General features: G+C 35.9%; 2 protein-coding genes across 4 annotated transcripts in view; one reads left to right on the top strand and one right to left on the bottom strand.

The window, feature by feature from the left end:
• Positions 1-130: 130 nt before the first annotated feature.
• LOC106174230 (SPRY domain-containing SOCS box protein 3) lies at positions 131-8,146 on the top strand. 2 transcript variants are annotated; one of them, XM_087006880.1, is made up of 5 exons: positions 131-346; positions 1,079-1,228; positions 4,696-4,889; positions 5,071-5,299; positions 5,639-8,146. In XM_087006880.1, exons 1-5 carry the CDS (start codon positions 253-255, stop codon positions 6,055-6,057), a joined length of 1,086 nt encoding a protein of 361 aa, XP_086863006.1. In that variant the 5' UTR covers positions 131-252; the 3' UTR covers positions 6,058-8,146. The 2 variants fall into 2 exon arrangements, with proteins under 2 accessions (XP_086863006.1, XP_013411129.2); XM_013555675.2 differs by having other exon boundaries at positions 132-346; positions 1,067-1,228.
• Positions 8,147-8,220: 74 nt separating this feature from the next.
• The window catches only part of LOC106174227 (uncharacterized), a 26,616-nt gene continuing 11,270 nt past the window's right edge, over positions 8,221-23,566 (bottom strand). The window contains exons 11-33 of one of the 2 annotated variants that reach the window (XM_087006879.1): positions 23,063-23,164; positions 22,789-22,914; positions 22,398-22,489; positions 22,152-22,232; positions 21,748-21,867; positions 21,193-21,384; positions 20,793-20,915; positions 20,462-20,551; positions 20,094-20,208; positions 19,609-19,765; positions 19,318-19,382; positions 19,015-19,152; positions 18,545-18,693; positions 18,263-18,375; positions 17,813-17,932; positions 17,558-17,633; positions 17,200-17,323; positions 16,743-16,828; positions 16,479-16,575; positions 16,148-16,238; positions 15,802-15,918; positions 9,238-13,296; positions 8,221-9,092 (exon numbers count right to left, since the gene is read on the bottom strand). In XM_087006879.1, the coding sequence (XP_086863005.1) occupies positions 12,843-13,296; positions 15,802-15,918; positions 16,148-16,238; positions 16,479-16,575; positions 16,743-16,828; positions 17,200-17,323; positions 17,558-17,633; positions 17,813-17,932; positions 18,263-18,375; positions 18,545-18,693; positions 19,015-19,152; positions 19,318-19,382; positions 19,609-19,765; positions 20,094-20,208; positions 20,462-20,551; positions 20,793-20,915; positions 21,193-21,384; positions 21,748-21,867; positions 22,152-22,232; positions 22,398-22,489; positions 22,789-22,914; positions 23,063-23,164 (2,828 nt within the window). In that variant the 3' untranslated portion in view covers positions 8,221-9,092; positions 9,238-12,842. Of the gene's footprint in view, positions 9,093-9,237; positions 13,297-13,668; positions 14,549-15,801; positions 15,919-16,147; positions 16,239-16,478; positions 16,576-16,742; positions 16,829-17,199; positions 17,324-17,557; positions 17,634-17,812; positions 17,933-18,262; positions 18,376-18,544; positions 18,694-19,014; positions 19,153-19,317; positions 19,383-19,608; positions 19,766-20,093; positions 20,209-20,461; positions 20,552-20,792; positions 20,916-21,192; positions 21,385-21,747; positions 21,868-22,151; positions 22,233-22,397; positions 22,490-22,788; positions 22,915-23,062; positions 23,165-23,566 lie in introns of those variants that run through there. The other variant, XM_013555670.2, reaches the window with a different exon arrangement.

The following is a 23,566-nucleotide window of genomic DNA, read 5'->3' as shown; positions in this document are numbered from 1 at the left end:
ATTGTGCACCTATAAAGACATATTTCTATACACATTTCCTCCCATAATATATTAAACAACTAGATAATTACAGTAAAGTTTGTGATAAAAACAAATTAGCCTTTCTGGTTTTGTCTTTTAATTTTTTATTTTAATGTTGTAAGCGGCTCACATACCGGAAATAGGATAAACATTTACAGTCTAATGGCACGAGAGGAAAACATTGTTACAATGGTCATAATAACTAATTTGCCCACCCCAATTTGATGTAAAATGTCAGAAGAGGAGACAGAACGACCGAGTTCAAGCTTTGAATATATAACTAGTTTGACACGAGCAGGTAGAGACGAACTAGAATCAAGGAGAGGTGAGATGAATTCAGAAATCTGTTCACCTCTTAGGATCTTCACGCATCCTCGAAAAGGGGTTGGGTTAAAATTACAAACACCCTTTAACGCCTTCAGTTGATAACCCGCTTTAAATTGTTCCTGTGGTTCCCATAAATATTCAGAATTACAAGGTCAATTATTTCATTTTGAAGATACTAGCTGTAACGTAAAGGATACCCAAGGGTTTTGAGGCACTGCATGGATCATGCATTTAGCTTCTCCTCTGACGTAATACCATACTTGTCATATATCCGAGGGTTTGGCTTTGGTGAGGATCTTGGCCTAACCCTGGGTATGCTCCTTGAGATGACCATATAATGTAAATGAGTGTATGGAACTGTCTGTGTCAATATTGGTCTTCAAACTGAATGTTAAGATTATGAAGCCACTTTAGAAAATACATGTAGCATTGAAAAGTACTGGCCGGGTCATATTTAATGCACAATACAGCACAATGCATGCACACGCACACATACACACACACACATAGTTGGATCAAATAAACAAATTGGCACAATTTGATTATAAACGAGTTGTCTGCCAAGTTGGCCACTCAATGCTAGTGGCTCTTCTTGTATATGGGAGTGCTAACACATTAAACTTTGTGCAATATATTTTGAGCTATGTATTATGTATTTCACATTCTGCATACAGATAACATTATTTTGCTTCAGTCTGCTCTTTACTATTGAATTCAGTTGAATTGCTAGTGCATTCAAGTGACTCTGAAGAGGAAGTGGATTCCCATCCCATAACTTTCCATGAAGTCATGATGAGACCAGGCTCTGTTGGCGAAGCTTTCTGTAACTGTTACAAGTTTGGCAGAGATTTGGAATGCAAATGTGGAGAAGATGATACTGGTAGATATACTGTTTGCATGATACATTCTAACTGTGGTTATTGTTTTATTTTTATTGATGCATTGTTTTTCAAGAAAAAATGAAGTTTCTTCAGTGTGAAGAAAACAGCATTTTAAAGATACGGTAATGTGCCATGAATTTCGAACAGTAGAAAATAATTAAATTTGGGAAAAGATCGTTCTGGCCGAAATTCATGAAATGGAGGTGCTCAGAACTTCTGAAAGTTCGAAATTCATGGAATTCTGTCAATTTTGACCGGAAGTTGTCTGTTCGTCGCTAGGCCTTCTGTTATCTTCTCCCGACGATCTATTTAGAGTTACCATAATGTATGATGTGTGAGTGTCGGTAATTGCGACCAAAGGTATACACGTACTTTCACCCGATCACTGTGTATGGTCCATAGATAGAGCGGTACTGTTGTCTAGGGCCGCAAAACAGCATCGTTATCAGTAGCATCGTTTTTCAAAAGCGATTCTGGCAGCCAGAAACTAGTGTCGTTTTTCAAAAACGATCCTGGCGCTCAGAACGGGAGTGGACGGAGGGAGAGACGGCCGACGATTAGCGTCTGCCACGGCCAGATAACCTTTACTATGGAAGCTGAGTGTTACCGGTGCTCCTTTCCGTGCACTGAAACCGAGACGACAGCCGATCAGTGTCTATGGCGCACGTGCAGGTAGCCTTCATCTGCGATTTATAAGTGTCTTCCGCGACCAGGTTCGTTGCCTTTACCGTTAAAGTCGGGCGGAGCTTTACGCGCGAATGCGTCCTCATCTCGCCGTTCGCGGGTCGGTGTCTCCGACGCATACATAGCCTTCCCTGCAGAAGCCGGCCTCGGCACTACGGCCTCTCCTCCGTGCGGGGAGGCCACTACGACCGCAGATCGGTATGTGCGGCGCACAGGTAGCCTTCGCCACGGCAGCCGAACTGTGTATTACGGTCTCTCTCCGTCGTGCGCTGCGACCAAGATGACCGCTGATTGTTGTCTTCGATCAAATATACTAGGTTTGGGGGTTGGGGGGGGGGGTGCAGGGCCGTTTTTTTTTTTTTTTTTTTTTTTCGCTCAGGCAACCCAATCTTAATCAGCAGCAGCAACTGATTTCCTGGCGCATAGTTGCGTCAATGTACGCATTTGAAAAGCGTGTACGTTTTGTCATTGAAACCATTTTCAAACAAACGCGAGAGATAGGTAATCTAGAGTAAACCGAAAAGGCAGTTTTTATATTCGTTCAAGGGACTGGAAGATCGTCAATGGGAGATAGTGAGCGATCTGAGCGCGACAATAAGCCAATTTCCACACTAGTTCAAGGGACTTCGTTACTATATTCGTCAGCAAGAGATCGTCAGCGATCCGAGCAAGCATAGAAGCTTGGACTTTTTGTCCATGCTAGAAGGCAATTTTCATGTAGTCAGCAGGATATGGTTTGCTGGTTTGCGACAGGGGCGTAACCAGGCATACGCACGGATACACTGTGCGTATATAATTTTTTGGCCAACCATGATATTATTCTCTATAAATCTAGTGTACTTTTTAAGGAATATTATCGAAAATCCCCTTCGATTATAAGTTAACGTCACCTGAATGTACAAATTCTCTGTATAATTTATATATGCACCATTGTTCTGACACCCTTCTCGTTTGCTTTCACAGAACTGAGGTAAACAATACTCCTTATCATCTGAAGTCCGATCTTAATCGTCCATCTAGCTGGAACTTGCTTTACCTTCAGCTCACAGGTAGCTTTTGTCTTGAGTGTATCGAACGCGATATTTATCTCAGATAAAAATCTACCTGTGTGTTATTTTCAAAGAGCTGCTCCAGCAGACCTGGGGGCACTAGATAAATCTGATCATAGGGCTAAACAAGGAGCCAGAGAAACAAAGGAAGATTGATTTTTCCTGCAAAGTTTCAAAGAATTTTGACACGCCGCTGACATCACCGGACGGCCTATATTTTCAAAGACGGCTAGACGGCTTGCGACTTTTTTTTTAATGACGTCTTGGCTTGTCGGGACAGCCGTGGACGTTGTAAGAAATTTTCTTAGAGTAATTTGACGTACCTAGCTTTTATGATGCGTCACAGATGAATGGTACTACTTTGTAGTGTACGCTGATATTCAGTCACGACGAAACTACTTCCTAAAGCTTACAAAACACAATAAAATGCTACGAACTTTAAGATACACATTCCACGCCGTATGCAGCAGTGACAAGAGTGACCTTCATGCGGTACAAAACACTAAGCAAACTACAGGCCAATTTGTGAAAGGGGACACCTGCCGGACCTTCATACGCACGGCAACTGACAAAGCTGATTGACAAAAAGGAAAATTTCAAATTTTCAGCGAGAGATCGTTCGCAATCCGAGAGAGACCAGGAGGCAATTTTCATATTTGTTAAAGAGACTTCGTAAGCTAAAGGGTGAGACGAGAACGCAATTTTCGTATCGTCAGCGTCGCAATCCGAGTGAAACGAGAAAGCTCATACTCGTTCAGTGGCTTTCGTTTGCGGAAGATCGTCAGCCGGAGATCGTTCTCGATTGTTTTTAACCCTCCATCCCTCCCCATTGGAATTTATAATTTTTAAAAATATTTTTCATTTCATTTGTACATTTCAAGTGACTTCATTAGCGGAAGATCGTCAGCGGGAGATCGTGAACGATCTGAGCGAGACAAGAAAGCAATAATGGTAATCTTTTTTGCAGCTCTTAATATTGCTCTTTTGGTCTGTTACTGAAGTCTCTACTGTTAACAATGCTATTGTGCGCCTCAGCAAAACTACCGATCGCTATCTCACACCGAATACTGCGGTAAAGAAACAACAGCCCGACAGTACAACTCTTAATAGATTCTCCTGTTATCTGAATGAATGAATATGACGATGTTGTTTAGCGTCCTAAACTAACTGTACCGATCGTTATCTTGCACCTTGGGCCGCACACGTAGTGCTCAGGTAAAGGTACGCTAGGTCAATATTGCCGACTGTTAGATCTTTATAAGCGTGAGAATAGCCCGGTGGCCGATTTTAAGGTATACGAAATTCACGAAATCAAGATCGCACAAAATTGCTTACTGGCCGAAATTCATGGTCCAGAAAAAACTCCAGACGGCCGATTTTAAGATCGTTCGAAATTCAAGAGCCGTTCGAAATTCATGGCACTTTACCGTAGCATGCAGGTGCACTCCAAAGTGGTGACCTATGCTAATATTATCGAAAACAGGTTGGAAGGTATTGTTTTGTCTAACACATGTGAACCATCTTATTAACTTCCCATTTTGAAAGTGATGCTTAATGCCTGAATATCATCATATATTTGTCAGGTTTTTACCATGGCCCTGTAGACACCCAATGCAAGAACCTAAAAAAAATTTTTTTTTTTTTTTTGGAGTTTTTGTGTGATTCAGGATCCTTTGTCTCCCCTGCATTGAACTTTGTTGCTGGTTTCAGTAGCTCATATCAACATGTTTCAGTTGCAGAGTTTGAGTGGGTATGGGACAACAATGCCAAGTCTGCAGCTACAGTAATAGGCCCTGACCGGCGCTATGTCAAGTTCCATCCGGATTACAGCTGTGGAACTGCTGTTGCTAGGGGAACACAACCCATGAAGGATCACCAGTACTACTGGGAGATTAAAATGGTCACGCCAGTTTATGGTACAGACATGGTAAGATTTGCAAGTGTACACTTAGATAATAGTCAGCCTCTGGGGAAGAAGGATTGAAATGTGGAAGTCTGTAATGTGTTAAATCAGTTTTAGGTCAGAATAATCTAGAATCTTTCCTTTGTATGTGTGTCAAATTTTGTAAAACAAAATCATGTATATAAATTTTGATTTCTTTTACTAGATGGTTGGAGTGGGCACATCACAGCTGAACCTTGACAAATACAGACACAATTTCTGCAGTTTTCTTGGCAAGGACGCAGACAGCTGGGGCTTGTCCTACACGGGCCTGGTACACCACAAGGGAGAAGCTAAGAAGTTTGCTGGGAGGTTCACACAGGGCTCAATTATAGGGGTACATTTGGACATGTGGAGAGGAACCCTGACTTTTTATAAAAATAGGAAACTGTTAGGTAAACTTTCCGCTGTAATTTATTAACAAATGCTGTTTTCATTTAGCATATTTGCCCTGAAAGAAGGAAATATTTTGTATTAGGTATGATGCATTATTTTTAGAAATCAATAAATAAGCTTACATGCTGAATTTTGCGAGTGGCATAGATTTATTTATACATTCTAGGCATGCTAGAGGTGTTCCAGCCAAGTATATTTTAGCATAAAAGTAAAAACATCTACAAGTATATACAAAGAAAGAAAATATATTAATGATACCAATGCCTCTTGCCTTTGCTTGTGGATGGTCAAAACTGATCTGTAGTTCAAAGGTTATTGCTATCTTACACCTACTTCAGGAACAGCTCATCATGGTTTGAATGGCAAGGCCCTGTATCCTATGGTGTCATCCACAGCAGCTAGGAGTGGGATGAAGATAATAAGGTGCAGATCCTTTAGGACTTCTCTACAGTTTCAGTGCTGCCAAGTGCTAAGATCATGTATTCCACCAAATTTGAATGTTGCCGAGGCCATTGACATGCCTCCTGGACTTAGGGGATTCTTATTTAATAACTTGGACTGGTTAATGAGGCCTTGTGAGGCAGCAGAGGCTCCAAGGAGCAAACGGAGTAGCTGTCGAGGTATGAAACGTAGATGGGCAGATTTGAGTCAAGAAGACGCAGCATCAAGCAGTACAGAAGAACCAGGACCATCATCATCATCATCTTCATCATCTCCCACATCATCATCATCATCATCAAAGAGATTTAAAACGTAACAGCTGTCATTATGTGTGGAACAATAAAACAATCATGAAAGAATGGGCAGCAGACATAAGTTATGAATGTGAAGTCACACATTATTGTGAAAATTGCTGATTGCTGACATCTATTAATATGAAAATACCTGTCTGTAGGGTCTAATAGCAGGCAGAAAGCATTGATAATTGTAAAAATGCCTTTCTTATAGTTAAAGAACAGGCAGAGATAAATGTGAAAATGCCTGTCTTCACAGTTATATTTCAGGCAAAAATCACTGATAAATACTTAAGTGCCTGCCAGTGACTTTGAAGATGAATGGAAAAACATTATTAGTAGAGAAAGTACCTACTCAACACTCTTATAAATGTCGATATGGATTTAAATGGTTTTAAATGGTTTTGAAGAGCAGGCAAAACTTATTGGTAGGTGTGAAAGCATCTACCCAATACTTTATTAATGCCAAAATAACACAAGGCACATTTGGAGGATGCAGTTCTTTAGCTGTACAAGGTGCTCTTCAGAACATTGTGTACTCCACTGGAAGTCTTCAAAAGTTCTTGTGTCAGTGGCTGCTAGGATGAGAACTATTCTCAGATTAAGCAAAACAGATGCTTATAGTACATTTTCAAAGATTTAATGTAAAAAATTAAATGTTGGACAGGCTGAATATGTTATGTGTACAGATTGCACAGTTATGTGTCACTATGGTAGTCTAAAAAGTATGCATAAGTACTACTAAGCAGTAATTTCAGACAGTTCTGCAAGATGTGAAATATTTTACCCTGAGATTTTAATAGGCATGAACCCTAAAGCTTACGATTTTTTAATTGCACCACAATAAATTCACTCTAGATCCTTCATAATTCATATTAGGTGACATAATTTCTTGAAAGAACTTATCCAAATATTTGATGGATTTTCTTATAGCATATTAAACTCTTTGTATACAAACTTATTATGGTAGAAACTACCCTTGGAACATTCCACTGAGATTCAGGGTGGTTTGACCATTTCTTTAAATAATTGGAACTCTACCATCCTCAAAACAGAATTATAGTTTATGGTCGGTGCATGAATGAGGGTTTTCTAAAAGTTGATGTCCAATAAGCCATTAAAATGGCAGTTGGCATCAAAATATGAAGCTCAGGGCAGAAATATTCACCACATTTGCTGTACTTGGCAGTAACATTACATTTACATAGAGCAGTCAGAAGTTACTTAGCAACATACTGTAAGTGGTCCACTAATCAATGAGCATAATGAACTGTGGTCTGATGATATTCATGTTTTCAAATGTTTATCTTACTGAAGTAGATTCAGCATTTTCAAAAAGCCTGCAGGAATATTGAAGCTGCTGCACAGGCTTAGCGTTATTTAACGAAGAGAAATATAAGAAACACCTATTTGCTTGTCCTTATACTGGGTAATTTGGTGACATTTGAAATTTTGTTTTAATGATGAGCACTGCCAGTTTCCAGGATCAGGCCCAGTTTTGTGTTATAGTGACCCCAGTATCCTGTCCAGCTGTATTTCAGCCTTAGCAGTGAGGAGAACAAGTGACTTTATTTATATTTTTGCTTATGAACCTTTTTGTATACTCCTTGCATCAGTTCCGTGAGAAATATTCTAACTTCATTTTACATCAGTCTGCAGTCTGCATACAGAAAGATGCTTTACTTGAATATTGACCTGAAGTTTGCTAATTCTTTCAAGTATTTATTATAGATATATTCCAAGTTATACAACAATATCTTTTTACCAAAATAATGGTTAACAAAGTAATTTAAACCTCCATATATACAGATTCTGATGTAAATTGTCAAGTAATGGGTTATCAAATAGTTTAAAATAATTAGGAATTGAACATAAAATGTGTTAAGGTAAAAGGTGCTTTTGAAGGAAGACTTCTTGAATAGAATATTTTCTTGATATGTCAAGAATAGGCCTTCAATTCATTGTTATCGAAAGGTCAGTTGTACAGTGAATTTATCTTTTTATTTAAGGGCAGCTCAATAGAAAAAATATTAAATTATTTTCTTTCCTTTTTATTAGTATAAGTGGATAAAAGCTCAAGTAATAAATTATTAAGGAAAATTTTGTTATTAAGTATTGCATTTGTTATTCATTGAAAGTAAATATAACATTTCAAACTTGTTCTTTACTATAAATAAAAACAAAACTTGTTTTAGTTGGCATTAAAATTAAATTTTACTTTGCATAGAATGCAGCATACAATAAAGTAATTTACTTAAATCACTTAGAAAAATGAAGCAGTGAAACTCATAAAAGCAGCTGAAATGTCAATCACTAGTAAAATAGCAAATGTACCTCAGTGTTCAACAAATAGAAAAAGCATTATAATGACAAAAGTATGTGTTATAAGTACAACTTCCAAGGTAAAATTTGAGCCTTCTAGTTTAAATTATGACAGGTCTCACTTCAATGGAGTACCTATGCTGAAGTAATTCATAAAATTAATACCTGCTTTGAACTACAGTTGCTACATTTTTGCCCAAATTGTGGTGATATGAAAAGAAAAATCATTTTTAACTATTCAGCAATATCATATGGAATCTGAGGATAAAAAACTTACAGCATGTTCAACATTTTAAGTACTTAAATCTCAGTGCAGCACTAAAAGGATTCTTAATGCCCAGAAGTATTCTGAATCATTACTTATCATTTTATTATAAACAAAATTATTTTCTGTCATACACATTAAGTATACAAAATATGCAAAAGTATCCAATAACACATTATTTTCTAAACTAGAGGATCAGAGAGGCGATACCGCCTCCGAATATTGTACCACCAGCTGGAGCAAGCGCATTCGTATAGACCCCCACATACACAAAATAAGGGACACAGCCACCAGTTTTGTGCTTGACAAGCTGTAAAAATGCAATCAACAAGAATTTTTAAACTATTGCAAAAAATATATATGGTACAATCAAATTTAAGTTCTTCGTAAGGTAGGTCAAGGGTCAATTTCAAGGTCACAGTAAATTGCCAGTATATGACTTTCTATTCAAGTTCAAGAGTAACTATGGACCTATCTCTGTCAAGTTTGAAGTTAAAAGAGAAAGAAATTAGCAGAGTTCAGTTCATGATAAAAAGTAGGTCAAAGGTCAATTTCAAGGTCACATTTAGATTGCCAGTATATGACTTTCTATTCAAGTTCAATAGTAACTATGGACCTATCTCTGCCAGTTTTGGAGATAAAAGGGAAGCAAAATTTGCAAAGTTCAGTTTATGGTGAAAAGTAGGACAAAGGTCAATTTTAATGTCACATTTATAATGCCAGTATATGACTTCCTATTCAAGTTCAATAGTAACTACGGACCTATCTCAGCCAGTTTTGGAGATACAAGGAAAGCAAAATTTGCAAAATTCAGTTTATGGTGTTAAGTAGGTCAAAGGTCAATTTTAAGGTCACATTTAGATTGCCAGTATATGACTTCCTTTTCAAGTTCAATAGTAACTATGGACCTATCTCTGCCAGTTTTGGAGATAAAAGGAAAGCAAAATTTGCAAAGTTCAGTTCATGGTGAAAAGTAGGTCAAAGGTCAATTTCAAGGTCACATTTAGATTGCCAGTATATGACTTCCTATTCAAGTTCAATAGTAACTATGGACCTATCTCAGCCAGTTTTGGAGATAAAAGGGAAGCAAAATTTGCAAAATTCAGTTCATGGTGAAAAGTAGGTCAAAGGTCAATTTCAAGGTCACATTTAGATGGCCAGTATATAACTTCCTATTCAAGTTCAGTAGTAACTATGGACCTATCTCTGCCAGTTTTGGAGATAAAAGGGAAGCAAAATTTGCAAAGTTCAGTTCATGGTGAAAAGTAGGTCAAAGGTCAATTTTGAGGTCACATTTAGATTGCCAGTATATGACTTCCTATTCAAGTTCAATAGTAACTACGGACCTATCTCTGCCAGTTTTGGAGATAAAAGGGAAGAAAAATTTGCAAAGTTCAGTTCATGGTGAAAAGTAGGTCAAAGGTCACTTTCAAGGTCATAGTAAGATTGCCAGTATATGACTTCCTATTCAACTTCAATAGTAACTATGGACCTATCTCTGCCAGTTTTGGAGATAAAAGGGAAAAAAAATTTGAAAAGTTCAGTTCATGGTGAAAAGTAGGTCAAAGGTCACTTTCAAGGTCATAGTAAGATTGCCAGTATATGACTTCCTATTCAACTTCAATAGTAACTATGGACCTATCTCTGCCAGTTTTGGAGATATAAGGGACTAAATGTTATAATTTTGGAGTTACCATAATGTGCCTTAAATTTCGTACAGAAAAAATTAATTAAAATAAAGAAAATGTCATTTTGGTCAAAATTCTTGAAATAGGAGGTGCTCTGAAGTTTCAGAAGTTCAAATTTGATGAAATAATGTCATTTTTGAACACAAGTTGTCTGCTTTGCCAAGCCTTATGTTTTATTTTTCCAGAGTTCAAAATTTATTATCCATTACCGTACTGCACATTTTGCTTTTACCACCAATATGTACTTTTTGATACAGCGTAACTCGAAAACCGTATGGAATACAAAAAAACCGAGACCACCTCCAGTGTTGGGCTTTACATGCTCTACAAAATGCAAAAAAGAATGGGTCTCTAGCATTAACGGTTCCCGAATTACAGACAGTTTTCAGTTTCGGTATCTTATGGCCGCTACTCCCGTGAAAATGCACCGATTGACCCCAAATTCATGGAGATGAAAGATGACCTGAAGGGTAACACCTTCCAATAATATTATTGGTTAAGTCTGTGTGGTGTCTGAATAACAGGGCAAAAAAAATTTTTTTCGTAAAAAATTTCATTTTTTTGAAAATTTTGGCCCATTTGACCTTGAAGTAAAGGTCAAAGGTCAAATCCAAGGGTATATTTGAAATCTACACATATGACTTTTGGAAAGCCGTCTATAGAAATTTTTCCCATAACTCCTTCCGTAGGGTAGATAATTAGCATTTAATTTTGCCATTTTTAGACAAGGGTGCATTGCAATGAGTGCCACACCCAGACCCCAATACCGACAAAGCCCAAATTTTACGTGGAACGAGTTGAGATTATAGGTGACCTAAATCCATGAGATGGGTACGGGGGCCCTTACCGTCTAGGAGGAGAAGCGGTAACGGTAGCCGTCCGGCGGAGCCAACGGAGCCGGCGGAGCCGGCGGAGCCGGCGGAACGATCCGGACGGGACCGAAACCATGTGTACCGCCAGCGCTTACGCTGGTGGTACAATTAAGAGTTTCTGTGAGATTCATAGTAGTCAGATCTTGCAGGAAAAAGTTAGCATTTTTCAAAGTAACCCTGCCAACATTGCACCAACCCTTTCTAGTATGCCAGCTGATATACAGGGATAATACTTAAAACACATATGCAGATCTTTCTGTCCTATCAAATGTGTTCATATACTTTTTAATTTGGCAGATTGTCTTATTAATGTATATACAATGACTAAAATTTTGTCATTTTGTAATTCATACTAATCACATTTATATAAACATTTTCTTTAATAGTAATCGTTATCAGTGTATGCACTCTACATATATCAAAACTACATATTCACAATTGGATTTGGTTACACGAGCTTAGTTTATGTTACTTTATACTACACTGAATGCAAAAGTAGGGTTTTAAGTCATGTCAGATTGTCATGGCAAAGGAAGTTGTATACAAAAAAAAAAAAAAAAAAAACTTTCAGTGAAATGTAATCACTGCATTAAAAATAACTAGTTTATCTACTATCTTTTTTGTTACCCATCTGTATATACCATAAACAAAATGTCTTTTTTTACCAGATAGACAACTAGAACAAGTTTGACTTGTTACATGGTTAAAAAAAGAATTGATGCACACAATAAAAATTTATGTCTACTGATATGCTCATACAATACTTCATTTCTGAACAATGTTTTTGATAGTTATACCACTGTAACAATGACTTTCACAATGAATATGTTACTGAATCTTGAAAATACATCACAACTGCCTACTTTCACCAAGTATACAAAGGCATATTGATAATAAAAACTAGTTAAAAACTCCCCAATTGCCATACTATATTATTCGAATAAAAAACACTAGAAAACATACAATTAAAACTGATGAGAAGTTTTGAAGCAATTAAAATTGGTGCATTTTTCCTCTCACATCAATTTACTTAGAAGAAAAAGTAAATTTAAAATCCAATGAGGACCTCTTTGTGAAAAACATGGGTACCAGGTATATGTAAAGTTATGCATGTTTAATTTACTAGAAGTGTATAAAAAGAATACAATACAGCACCACTATGGACATACAATTCTGTGATAGGTTTTGATTCTTTGGTATTTTTGTGCTTCGAAGGAAATGCTTGTGTACCTTCATAAATGACTGGTTTTTAATCTCAAGTTTTTTTGGTGGGATCTTGCTTTCTTCAAATATTAAGCTCTGTTAACCAAGTAAGCATAGCTGCAGACAAGTTTAACCCAGTAGCTAACCTGTCTATTATCACATTATAAAAACAACAACCCTGACTAGTTTTTAAACTTTTTACACTGATAGAAGCAAGAAAAGAAATAAAATAAGGCAAGGGTATGTACATACGAGTAAAAGTTCCTTATCATATAGAATGCATACATTACAGTAGATACATAAAACCATTAAAAATGTTAAGTTATATAATTTAATTTCCTATGTCCCGAACACTGGTTTTTAAAATTTGTAACAGTTGTTCCCACCCCATATATGCATCAGACATTTAATACATTCAATAAATGTCTATTCAGTCAGTGCTGCCCCCTATTTGTATGTCAAACTGTGTGTTCTAAAGTAACCACACAACTCTCGTCCGCTGCCACAACACTACCTTCAGCCTCAACACAACTAGTGTCAGTTTCATCCTCAGAATACATCACCTTTCCCTCCTCTCCTCCTGCACGCAAGTCTCTATTCTCGGCTTCTGTCTCCATACTGCTTTCCATAATACTTGTATTAACACTACTTTCCATTGCACTGGCCGGGTAGCTATCGGGTGTGGCTATATGAACACTGATATCAGAGAAGGCCCTCTCAGCCTGGGCTATGTGTCTTGGTGTAGGTTCAATGTCTGATGTTGTGGTGTGGTCTGGGGTGCTTGGTTCTGGGTCATACGGGATTTCAGTGCGTTGAGTGGGTAAAGAGCCAACATATGGGACTTTTTCTGCCGCTTTCAGAATGCGTAAACACAGAGAGTCATGTTGGTCGATGGGCGCTTGGTCGTTTTGTCTGTAAGAGGTAAAGAAATCTTTTTCTCAAAAAGTACTAAAATTATCTATATTTTTTCACTTTTCTTCAGTGTGAAGAAAACAGCATTTTAAAGATAGCATGCAGGTGCACTCCAAAGTGGTGACCTATGCTAATGATCAGCACTTGGCATAAGCATCTTTCACAAAACACACATGCAGTTTTCAAGTATAGTACCACATTTTGACTTAAGGGTGCAGTTTTCAGTAGTTGCATTAATGTATCAGTAGTTCAGATAAAACTCGATAATTTGGAATCACAATTAACTGCTGAGAAAATCAAAATGCACTGGGCAACATTCAAAGTAGACATACATGCATAAAAATGATAACTGTACAAGAAATGAGGCAAAAACAATGGCTAATGTATTATTTATTGCACACCATAATTCCATCTCCAAAAATAGCATATACATGAATTGCATCTTTATTCAATATAATTAAATCTTATGTAAGAGTCTTTTGTCAATTTGCAATATTTATGCAAATTATACATATCAATGATAACAAACATTGTTTTGTTTTATATTGCTTACAAAACATCTCATTCTAGATATCTATAACACTAAGGGTGTATTATTTTAATCATCATGTTTTGAAGCTGATCTGTAATTTCTCATAATCAAACAGCAGATAATATGATAGCATTCTATCTTGAAATTTCTGAAGCAGAACACAATATCAACACCAACACCTTTGGATTGATCAATAATCTTAGTATAAAGGTAAATATTATAACCAAAACCGTGTGGTTTATATTGCCTATGCCATAGAATGTTTAAAACTTAACTCCATGCAGAATATAGCAATTTTTTATTATAGAATGATTGCCTAATTTAGACCTTTGATGTTGAAATTATTTATTGGCCTTTGAAGGCCACCTTAAAATTTCAGATGATCATTTTATCACAGATTTGGCAAAGGATCCCATCAGAAAGCTACACACCAAAGATGGGGGCTATGAAGATGTTAGTGTTATTAAATAGGAAAACAAATTCTCATCAACATATACTTATGGATAATGTCAATTGTTTATTCGCCTGTATGCAGCTAAGCTTAATAATCTCAGTTCAAAGTAGAATCAAACAACTTCTCTCATTAATACAAATTGTCTTTTTTAAACTTTACTCCCTGCAGCATCTCCACAGGGTAACATCTGTCACCTCCATCACTCTCTCTTCTGTTTCCTAGGCCACATAACCTCTCTTGGCACACACAGGCTGCTACCATGCATCCTATACAGAAATAAAACATCCTGAAGTTTGTGCACCACTCAGGATTGAGATATCTTTTCCTGTTTTTGCTTTGCATAATCTGGGTATAATTGCATTTGGTTATAATACTGAATTAGGAGCCAAAGATACAGAAGCTAGCCAGAGTGAAGAAGCACTAGCTGGCCTTTGACCTGCAGAAAGTAACAAATTGTCCTGCCCTCATATGTTAGCTATGCCAGACAGTGACATATCACACTATTATGGTACAAGTGTCGGGATAATCAAAGCAGTGTACAAACAAGCTAAACATGCACAAAAAATACAAAGGCGAGGAACAGGATATGAGTTATAATGGCAGATATTCTAAGCAAGTAAGCCTGGGCAACTGATTGGTAAACAATATGGGCAGTTGTTATAAAAGTGGCCTAGATAACCATAACTGAAAACTTTTACTGAGCCACTATGATTTGGAGATCTCCATAGTTTCTTACACACAAGTACAAAGCATAGGCACACACAAAGGTGAAAAATTTAAAGACATACATTGACTATGGAACACTATTGAAAAATGCAGACAAAATTACAACATCTACTTTTAAAAGGTAAAGGAACACAAAGTCATAAATCATCAAAATTCCTTACTTATTTCAAAACAATTATCATATTTTGAAAATCCAACATTCAAGTCTGAAGCCAAACATATCTACTTGATTGAATGATAACAATGACTAGTATTATCTTTAACTCTTATTTCTCAGATTTTTCCATTATATCATATTATAACTGAACTGTAAGAGTTATTAATATTTCTTCAAACAGTACATTTTATATTTTATATAAATTTTCATTAAATTCTGGTATTCTGACTTGTGTGAAATACAATGATCAAACACTACAATGTGGGGCAAACTCAAGAAAAGCACGAAAGATATAAAGTGGACATTAATACAGGAAATGGTCAACCCGAAATGTCCACACTTTTAACTTGTTAAGAACATACTGAAAATATAATGGTTGGTAAAGAACAGACACAAAGAGATCAGTTTTATGGTATGTTGTATAAAGTATATAATAATAGTAATCAGTTTATGCTGGGAGAGGAGAGGATACCTTCTGATCACTCATAACTTACCCGTTATATATCACAATGAAAAAAGTTGAAAAGCAGGCTTTAAGGGAAGGGGGATATCTAGTTTATGAGTTACTTACCTGTTCTATATAGGACAATACTGACAGAACAAAGAGGTGGAGTTCTAGTCATGTGTATTACTTACCTGTTGTATATCATAATGGCAATATTGGCTGGGTGTGGTACAGGGAGAGGAATCTCCAGTTTCTGTCCACTGCCATGGGCAACAGGGGCTCTCTTCCATGGCTTCCTTCTCCAGCGCCTGTAGAGAAAATCGTCAACTAACATAATGAAAGTGCTTACTGTAAACTTTATTTTTGTAAAATATTAATGAATCAACTAATGTAAATGTCTGATTAAGATTTATCTGGACAAGTTAAGAAATAACAGTTTGTGATTATTACCTGAAACAAAGTTATAATCATGTTACTTTCAATTCTGTAAATCTACTTCAACAGTATGCACTATAAAAGAATATAGCCACCCATTACCTATTGTCCACAAAGGTACTGTAATTTTCTCCATATGCATTGGGGTCAAAGGTAACTATGTCTAAAGTAGGTGCTTCCACATTAATCTCCCCTGTAGGTAGGCAGAAAAATATGTCTTAAGTTGAGGATATTTCATGTTGGTACAAATTTTTTCTTAAAAGCATTTATTCTCTTTTATCTCGATTGGTATACAAAACGATGGTGCTATCAAAAACAAATATACAGTTTTCCAAGCAATATTGCTATTTCAGTCTCTCCTTTATTCTTTAAACATTATAACTATTCTAACAAGTGTTCTCCGCTTAAATAAAACAAAGAAAAGGGGATTTACCTTTGGGTAAATGTACAGGAATTACCACCTCCAAATCATCCCTTATTTCTGCTGTTCCCAGCATCGACGCATAGCGTGCCAAGTTCAGATGTGCTATCTGGAGTCATATAAAAATATGCAATAATAATAATATTTGAATTACTGACAACTAAACAGTAATCTCAACAACAAAAATTGATCATAATTATATTGCATAACTGTGAAGACAAAATTGGTTACAATATTGCAATAAGAAATTTACAAGTTACAAATCAGAAAACTCACCTTAAGCTTGAAGATATTATCTGTTTCTTCTAGAGCCACAAGAAACTCAGGAGAGAATATTTCTTTCAGAAGTAAACAGGCAAGTCCTACAACATTGAATTTTAAAAATAATTCATGTTGGTACAAGGCACCTTTAAAACAGTATCATGATGTTTTTTTAATCAGTCTACCATATACATCCTGTTTATGTTTCAGAATCATTATTAAAAGAAATTTAAAACAGAAAAAATTCTCACAAACCAAACTTCATATCTATTCTACACTTATTTATAGATCAAAGTAGAACAATTCATAATAAAAATAGACTCAGATTGCTGACCTCAAAATCATACAGTACAAGTCATTTTTTTACCATACTTATTACATTAATCAGTAATCTGAACAACCTAACTGGAAAAACATAATAATTTACATCTTCAAAATTATGTCCTTTTGTGAGATATTAATAGAGACAGACCTATAAAGTCTCCAGGAACTAGCTGCCTCTTCTCCCAGAACCAGTCCTCTGGCTGGCGGAGTTTATTAATCACATGACTGGGGTAAAAATTCTCCACTAGCTTTGCTGCTTGAGAAAGTGTCAACTGAAAATCAGCAAAGCAAAAGAAATGCACCTGTTAACAAAACGGAACATGAATTTTCACCAGACATATATGTAAAATTCAATAGCAAAAAAAAAAAAAAAAAAAAAAAAAAAAAAAAAAAAACACTGCTATAGTTACATGCTGCCAGTTTCCCCAACCAGCATAATAAGAAATAATTCCCTTGGTCAATACCTATCTCAACATATATTCCCCTTGCAGCAAATTATTCCATACCTTTAAATCTCTGTCAGTAAGTTTAATCCTCTGCTGTAAATCTGATGTCAAGCCAGTTCTAAGTATCTTTTTCCTTCTACAATAAAAAAGTAATAATAAAGAATGTCCAACAAACCACACTGTATCTAAAATAACTAAGATGGTCAATTGTGAAAAAAAATTGTTTTCTGGTTGGACTTTAATCCTACTATAAATGTTATATTTATAGTTCATATCTCACTTATACCTTATTGGTGATCAGATAATGAAACTTACTCTTCAACCTTCTGAGACAGTTGTCTTTTCAAGTCCTCCACTTCTGAAGACAGTGTTTTAAAGGCTCCTTCTCGTACCAAACCTGCACTGAACGGCTGGAACACTTTGCTGGTGAAAGCCCTGCAAGTATAATGTATTAGCTCCATGAAGAAAAATATGAAATGTGCACAGCAAAAGGTCCAGCCACACAGACGAAATCTGGTGACACCAATAAAAAAAGTTAAAAATAAATACAAAAATTGAACAATAATAATTGTTTAAGGTATATCCTATGTAGTGAACAAATAAATCTCAGTGAAAAAGCATCTCATGCCCTACAATATAGCAAAGGAAGTCTGATAAATATTAGAATGACACAATTAGACATAAGATCTACCCAAATTCCCGGTGTAATTGTAAATTTTACCAACAACTACAGCACAGGGATCAATCAGTATTATTTTCTCTCACCTGTATTCATCCAGTGGCTTTTCTATTGTTTTCAGAATGTTTTCCTGCCATGCTTCTAATTCATGTCTTTCCATCTCCGACTCCAAGGCTGCCAGGGCCTGCTCTGGTCTAATCTGAAAATATCACCACTGCACATGCATTTTGGTTCAAATTACTCATAAATCTTTAAACCAGATCATATTTTGAGTAGAACATCTCTTTCATTTAATCATCTGTTTCAAACTAAGAAAATCACACCACCACAAACTTTCAGCATGATGGCATATTAAAAATTGAACCTACTTGGAAAAAATAATTCGATGCCAGTCCTGGCCCAGCTGTTCTCTTGGCCACAAAGCCATCATGTGCTGGTACTCTCCCTCTCTTTTTGATCACCAGATGGTACATCAAGGTGTCCCAAACCCCGCGACCTCCACGGCGCACCAAACCACCTGATGAGAAAGAATGCACTTAAGGTTATTCTTTTTGAAATACAAAAGAAATCTGAAATGTTGCATCTTTGTGTGTTTGTGCGTGCAAGCATGCATGTGTGCATGGCAATGCGATGGGGGCAACAATGTCAACCAATATACCAATTATTTAAAGGTTTGGTTTAAAAAAATAATGCCGACAAAAAATTGTCAAGAATAACTATTATTATAAAGAGCTGATATCAATTTTTTTGTGAAGTAAACATTATCACATCTTGAAGTAGTTTTTTTATCTTTTAAGATTACAAAAACACTGTTGTGCCATGAAATGTACTGGCATACCTAGCATAATGAAAAAGGCTCCAAGTGGAAACAGAATTGTTCCAGAGAAGAATGCTGCAACAGGTTGCAAACATCCTAGGATGAGTATCCTCCAAATCAGAGCCTCCATTAGGATCATGACTGCATTGTGTTCTGTGTCTGTAAAAAGATGCATAACAACTGTTTATTTGTCAAAGAAAAATATATTAATCCACAATTTTTTGATGCCTAAACTATTTTTATTTCATTTAGATCATATAAAGCCACCAGAAGTAGCACTCAAAGCAAATTTCCAAATGAACTCCAGAAAATGTGCCAACCCACCAGGTCTGTCGAAGTCAAAGAACAGGAAGGAGGCAATGTGTACCATCAAGGTCCCCACAGGCATCCTAAGACAAAGAAATAATTCCAACTGAATTATATATCACACACATCAAAAACATATTTCATGACTAACTTTTTCTCCCCAATTTTAATAGAATTCAAAATAAAGATCTCAGCACATTTGAAGGCAGGTAAATTCTTCTCATATGAAATATACATAGAACAATATGCTCCTAATGTTGAAAATTACATGTCAATGCACATTATAAGTTGTTTTATCAGAAGACTTACCATAGTGGTGTAGTTACCCCAGCCACAAATGACAGCAAAGACACTATAAGGCACAGAGGAGGGAAGAAGAGACAGAGACCAAATGTTCCTATGGCTCCTTTAAGTACATAGTTCCAGAACCGATTCAAATGACGTGTGAAACTTTTGCCTAAGAATCCTGGAATAAAGAAATCATCTTGTTTAGTACCTACTATTTTCTTTTAATCTCTTTTATGCAAAGATTCAAATGTCAAAATTAACATTCTGTATTCATTTTTTTTTTTTTTGCATGGAATAAAGCTGATTATAAACATAATTTTTTTGCATGGAATAGGGCTGATAATAAACATAATTTTGTTACTGTGTCTTCAAACTGTACTTCTTAGCAAATTGCTTTCAGCCATAATTAATATATATTTATATTTCAAATGGGGGCACTGAGCATGCAATGGCCAAATAAATAAAAAAAATTAAAAGTTTTTATTTAGAAAACTTTCCTACATTACCTCTGTCAGGCTCTGCCTCAAACTGTCTCCGTGACTTAGCAACATGTTGCCACAAGCTCCCCAGTCTGGAGGCCAAGGTCTGTGTCATGGATGACTCAGCAGGACCTATAGTACCCTGATATCAAAATGAACATTTAGATTATTTCTGAAAACTGGGCGTTTCTTTTTCGGCTTTCCCTGTGATAAACATACCTTTTTTTTAAATTAAACACATGAGGTCTTTCTTAAAATTCTTGTCACCAGGCAAAAAATTATTATAAAGACAAAAATAAACTTGATAAGTCTTTACAACAAAATATAAGTAACCAATATAACTTAATTCTTAAAAAGACTTGAAATTTGTGTATTAAAAAATCTATTCAGCTCACATTGCTTCTGTTTAGCTCCAGGTTGGCATAAAATGGTGAGAGTACAAACAAGGCACGCAGGCTTAGAGGACTGTACCATGGAATGGCCACCTGGAAGTTCACAGTCAAATAATGGACCAGATTACTTTTTTATAATTTTGATTCACAAAATACATATAACATCTGTTGACTACTATACATAATATATTTTCATTTTTTCACAAAATGTTATTTCACTCTCTTCCACTTAAACATATATCACAATATTTTGTCACAGATGATACTTCTATGATATACTAAAGAGAATAGTGGCCAATTAAATCAATGTACACAGGTAATGATTTATCCTTACAGAGCAGACAAACATTGCATTCCACATCCAGGCCCAAGTTCTATTCAGGTAGTTCCACCATCTCCAGAATGGGATCCTAGTTGTTGTCTTTCTGCGTGTGTACTGTTCCAGAGAGTAGGAGGGCTAAAATATATAATTTACACAACATTTTATTGAAAAATAAAAAATTAATTACTGTCCAAGAGAATGGACAGCATTTCAATAAAAAAAAAACATGTGGCGAACAACCTCTTTGTTAACCTGAATAACTGAAAAACATAATAACAACTTGATACGGAAAAGTACTTGAACATGCAAAGAAAATGGTCAACCTAAACAAACCTCTACACATTCTCAAATAATAACAGAAAAAAATAAACATTTCTTTAAGTGCCTGAGGCCAAATTTGACATAAATTTACCACATCAGCACCAGTTGCAGGTTGTATATTAGTTGCCACCACATCAGTAATCACTGTAGGAATAACTTCAGACTCTCCATACAAGTGCTGCTTTACTATCCAGTTCTGAGGCAACCATATTCTGGTGGAGAAATGGAACTCCCTGGTTGGGTACTTCACCTTGCTCAGTTCCTTTCTTAGGACTGTTTCTCTCTGGAATGAGTGAGCATGATCTCAAATATCTGTGCTTGAGCACGAGTAGAGCACTATACATCTGAATCAATAAATGAGGATCATCATATTGTGTTATTGTTTAATGCTACCATCTTATGCATACTGTGTCAAAGACTTTCTTAAACACTTTTATCATGTCATCAAAATTTATAAATTAAATTTGAAATTAAGTGATATTTTGGAAACATCCTATAGCCTAGACTAGCCACCCTCAATTTTAGCAGTGATAGTGATTTCCCCTCTATCAAGCATTTAAACTGTAACTGCCAAATGGGTAGCACATGCTGATTACAGAAGAGTGAGCTTTTGAAAAGAGCAATGAAATCCAAAATGGTGTCTCACATCTTTGATAAAGTTGAAGTCCCTCTGTAAGAAGTACAATGCTTGTGTGAGGTTCTTTTCTCTACACATCTGGATTGCTTCCTCATGGGCAGACAGCAAGTGCTGGGCTGTGAAGTCCACCTAAACACACACAAAAATATGTATATTAATATGCACACAAAAGAGAACAAAACCTTAAATTACCTTTCACAACCTAAATTTATAACTGAAATTTATGCTATATGCTAAAAAGATTTCACCTATATCCCTATTCATGACTCCTTTGGACTCCATCCACTAATAACAACCATTTTTATAACTTTCATACTTAGACAGAAAAAGCATGGTCCCCTTAAAACAAAGAAATAGAACGCTATTACTACAAATCTAATGAAATGGTAAATACTCCGCAATACATGTTTTACCTCAAAATTGTGCAACTGTTCATTAACCCAGGCAGGAATTCTGGATTTTACTGGATATGCAGTTTCTAGATGTTTTTTTAACTGAAATGGAAAAATCAAAGAAACTAATAATATACATCCATGAACATAAATTTGAAGATGAACCCATTTGTTTTGTCATATCTGAATTAGATGAAGACAATGGAGCTTTAGAAACTCTGTGTAAAAAGAAAGTAATACTTTAATACAGGCAGAGTTACCACATACCTGTGCCCTGTGTTGGTTCATCTTCTCCTCCACACGGTCTACTGCCCTGGTCATCACCAGAATGGCCTTGGCTTGATTCACCAGTAACTGGCCTGTTTACAGTAATATACATATCAGTTAATACTTTTATGCTTTAACTATGAAAGCATGGTAATTACAACTTATTACAGGAAGCAGTCAGATTTAGAACCTTTAGCCTGTTCTTTCCATTAAGTCAAAATAATTTGACAATACAATCTATTCATATTGTAAATGACACATCCTTAACAGTAAGTTTTAATGAAATAATTTTCTTTGTATTTTAAACAATGTCGTTGTCCTTGCTGTCAAACAGTATGTATATTCCTTCAAGCATCTGATAATACAAAAATTTCTATATAGCAAACCATACCAATGCCACGCTGCAATCTTTCCAGTTCCTGATTGGCTAAAATGGCACTATAGACTCTGCGCAAGTATTCCTCCATGACAGCTTCATTCAGCTGTTTGCTGATCTCCTCTCTTGACAATTCTTGTTCTGTTAATAAAAAATGCGAAAAATATAATGTTTACTAATTACCTAAACAAAACTGAATAATATTTTTGGTTACACTGATGCAATATGTTACCAAATGTAAATACAAAAGTCACAACAGATATAATGAGTAGAAAAAGACTAAGTGTACCTTTGAGTTCATTCATGAGTCTGTCTCTGTACTGGACATACCATCCCTTAGCCTCCTGCTCCAGTATAGAACTTAACAATGGCATGCACTTGTTCATAAGGTCTGAAAGATCAACAGTAATAAGTAGGATCTGCCAATTGTACAAAGTCATAACTGAAACATGTTGCTTTACTATGAATTTGAAATAAGATTATTACAACCTGGCTTACAATTCTTTAAACACTTGGTTGAAGTCTCTCCTCTGCTTTTGCTAGAAGACAGTGCTGCACCCATTGGCAATTGAGTAGTAGTAATAATAGAAACTTGGGTTAAGTAAGCAGTCTTACACATTGTAATTGGTTAATAGCATACTCACTAAAATTACATTTATATTGTCATTTTCATCCACCCAGGTGGATGCATACATTACAATGAATAAACTATAAACTGTATATGCATTTTGCCTCCTTGTTTGTAATCTAAATATTTAAACATCATGTTTTTTGTACCTTTTGAGGCCAATAA

The sequence above is a fragment of the Lingula anatina genome, chromosome 2 (assembly GCF_051362555.1).
Source record: "Lingula anatina isolate TDL-2025a chromosome 2, LinAna3.0, whole genome shotgun sequence".
Taxonomy (NCBI): domain Eukaryota; kingdom Metazoa; phylum Brachiopoda; class Lingulata; order Lingulida; family Lingulidae; genus Lingula; species Lingula anatina.
Note: the sequence above shows the minus strand (reverse complement) of the source record. Positions and strands in the feature narration are given on the sequence as shown.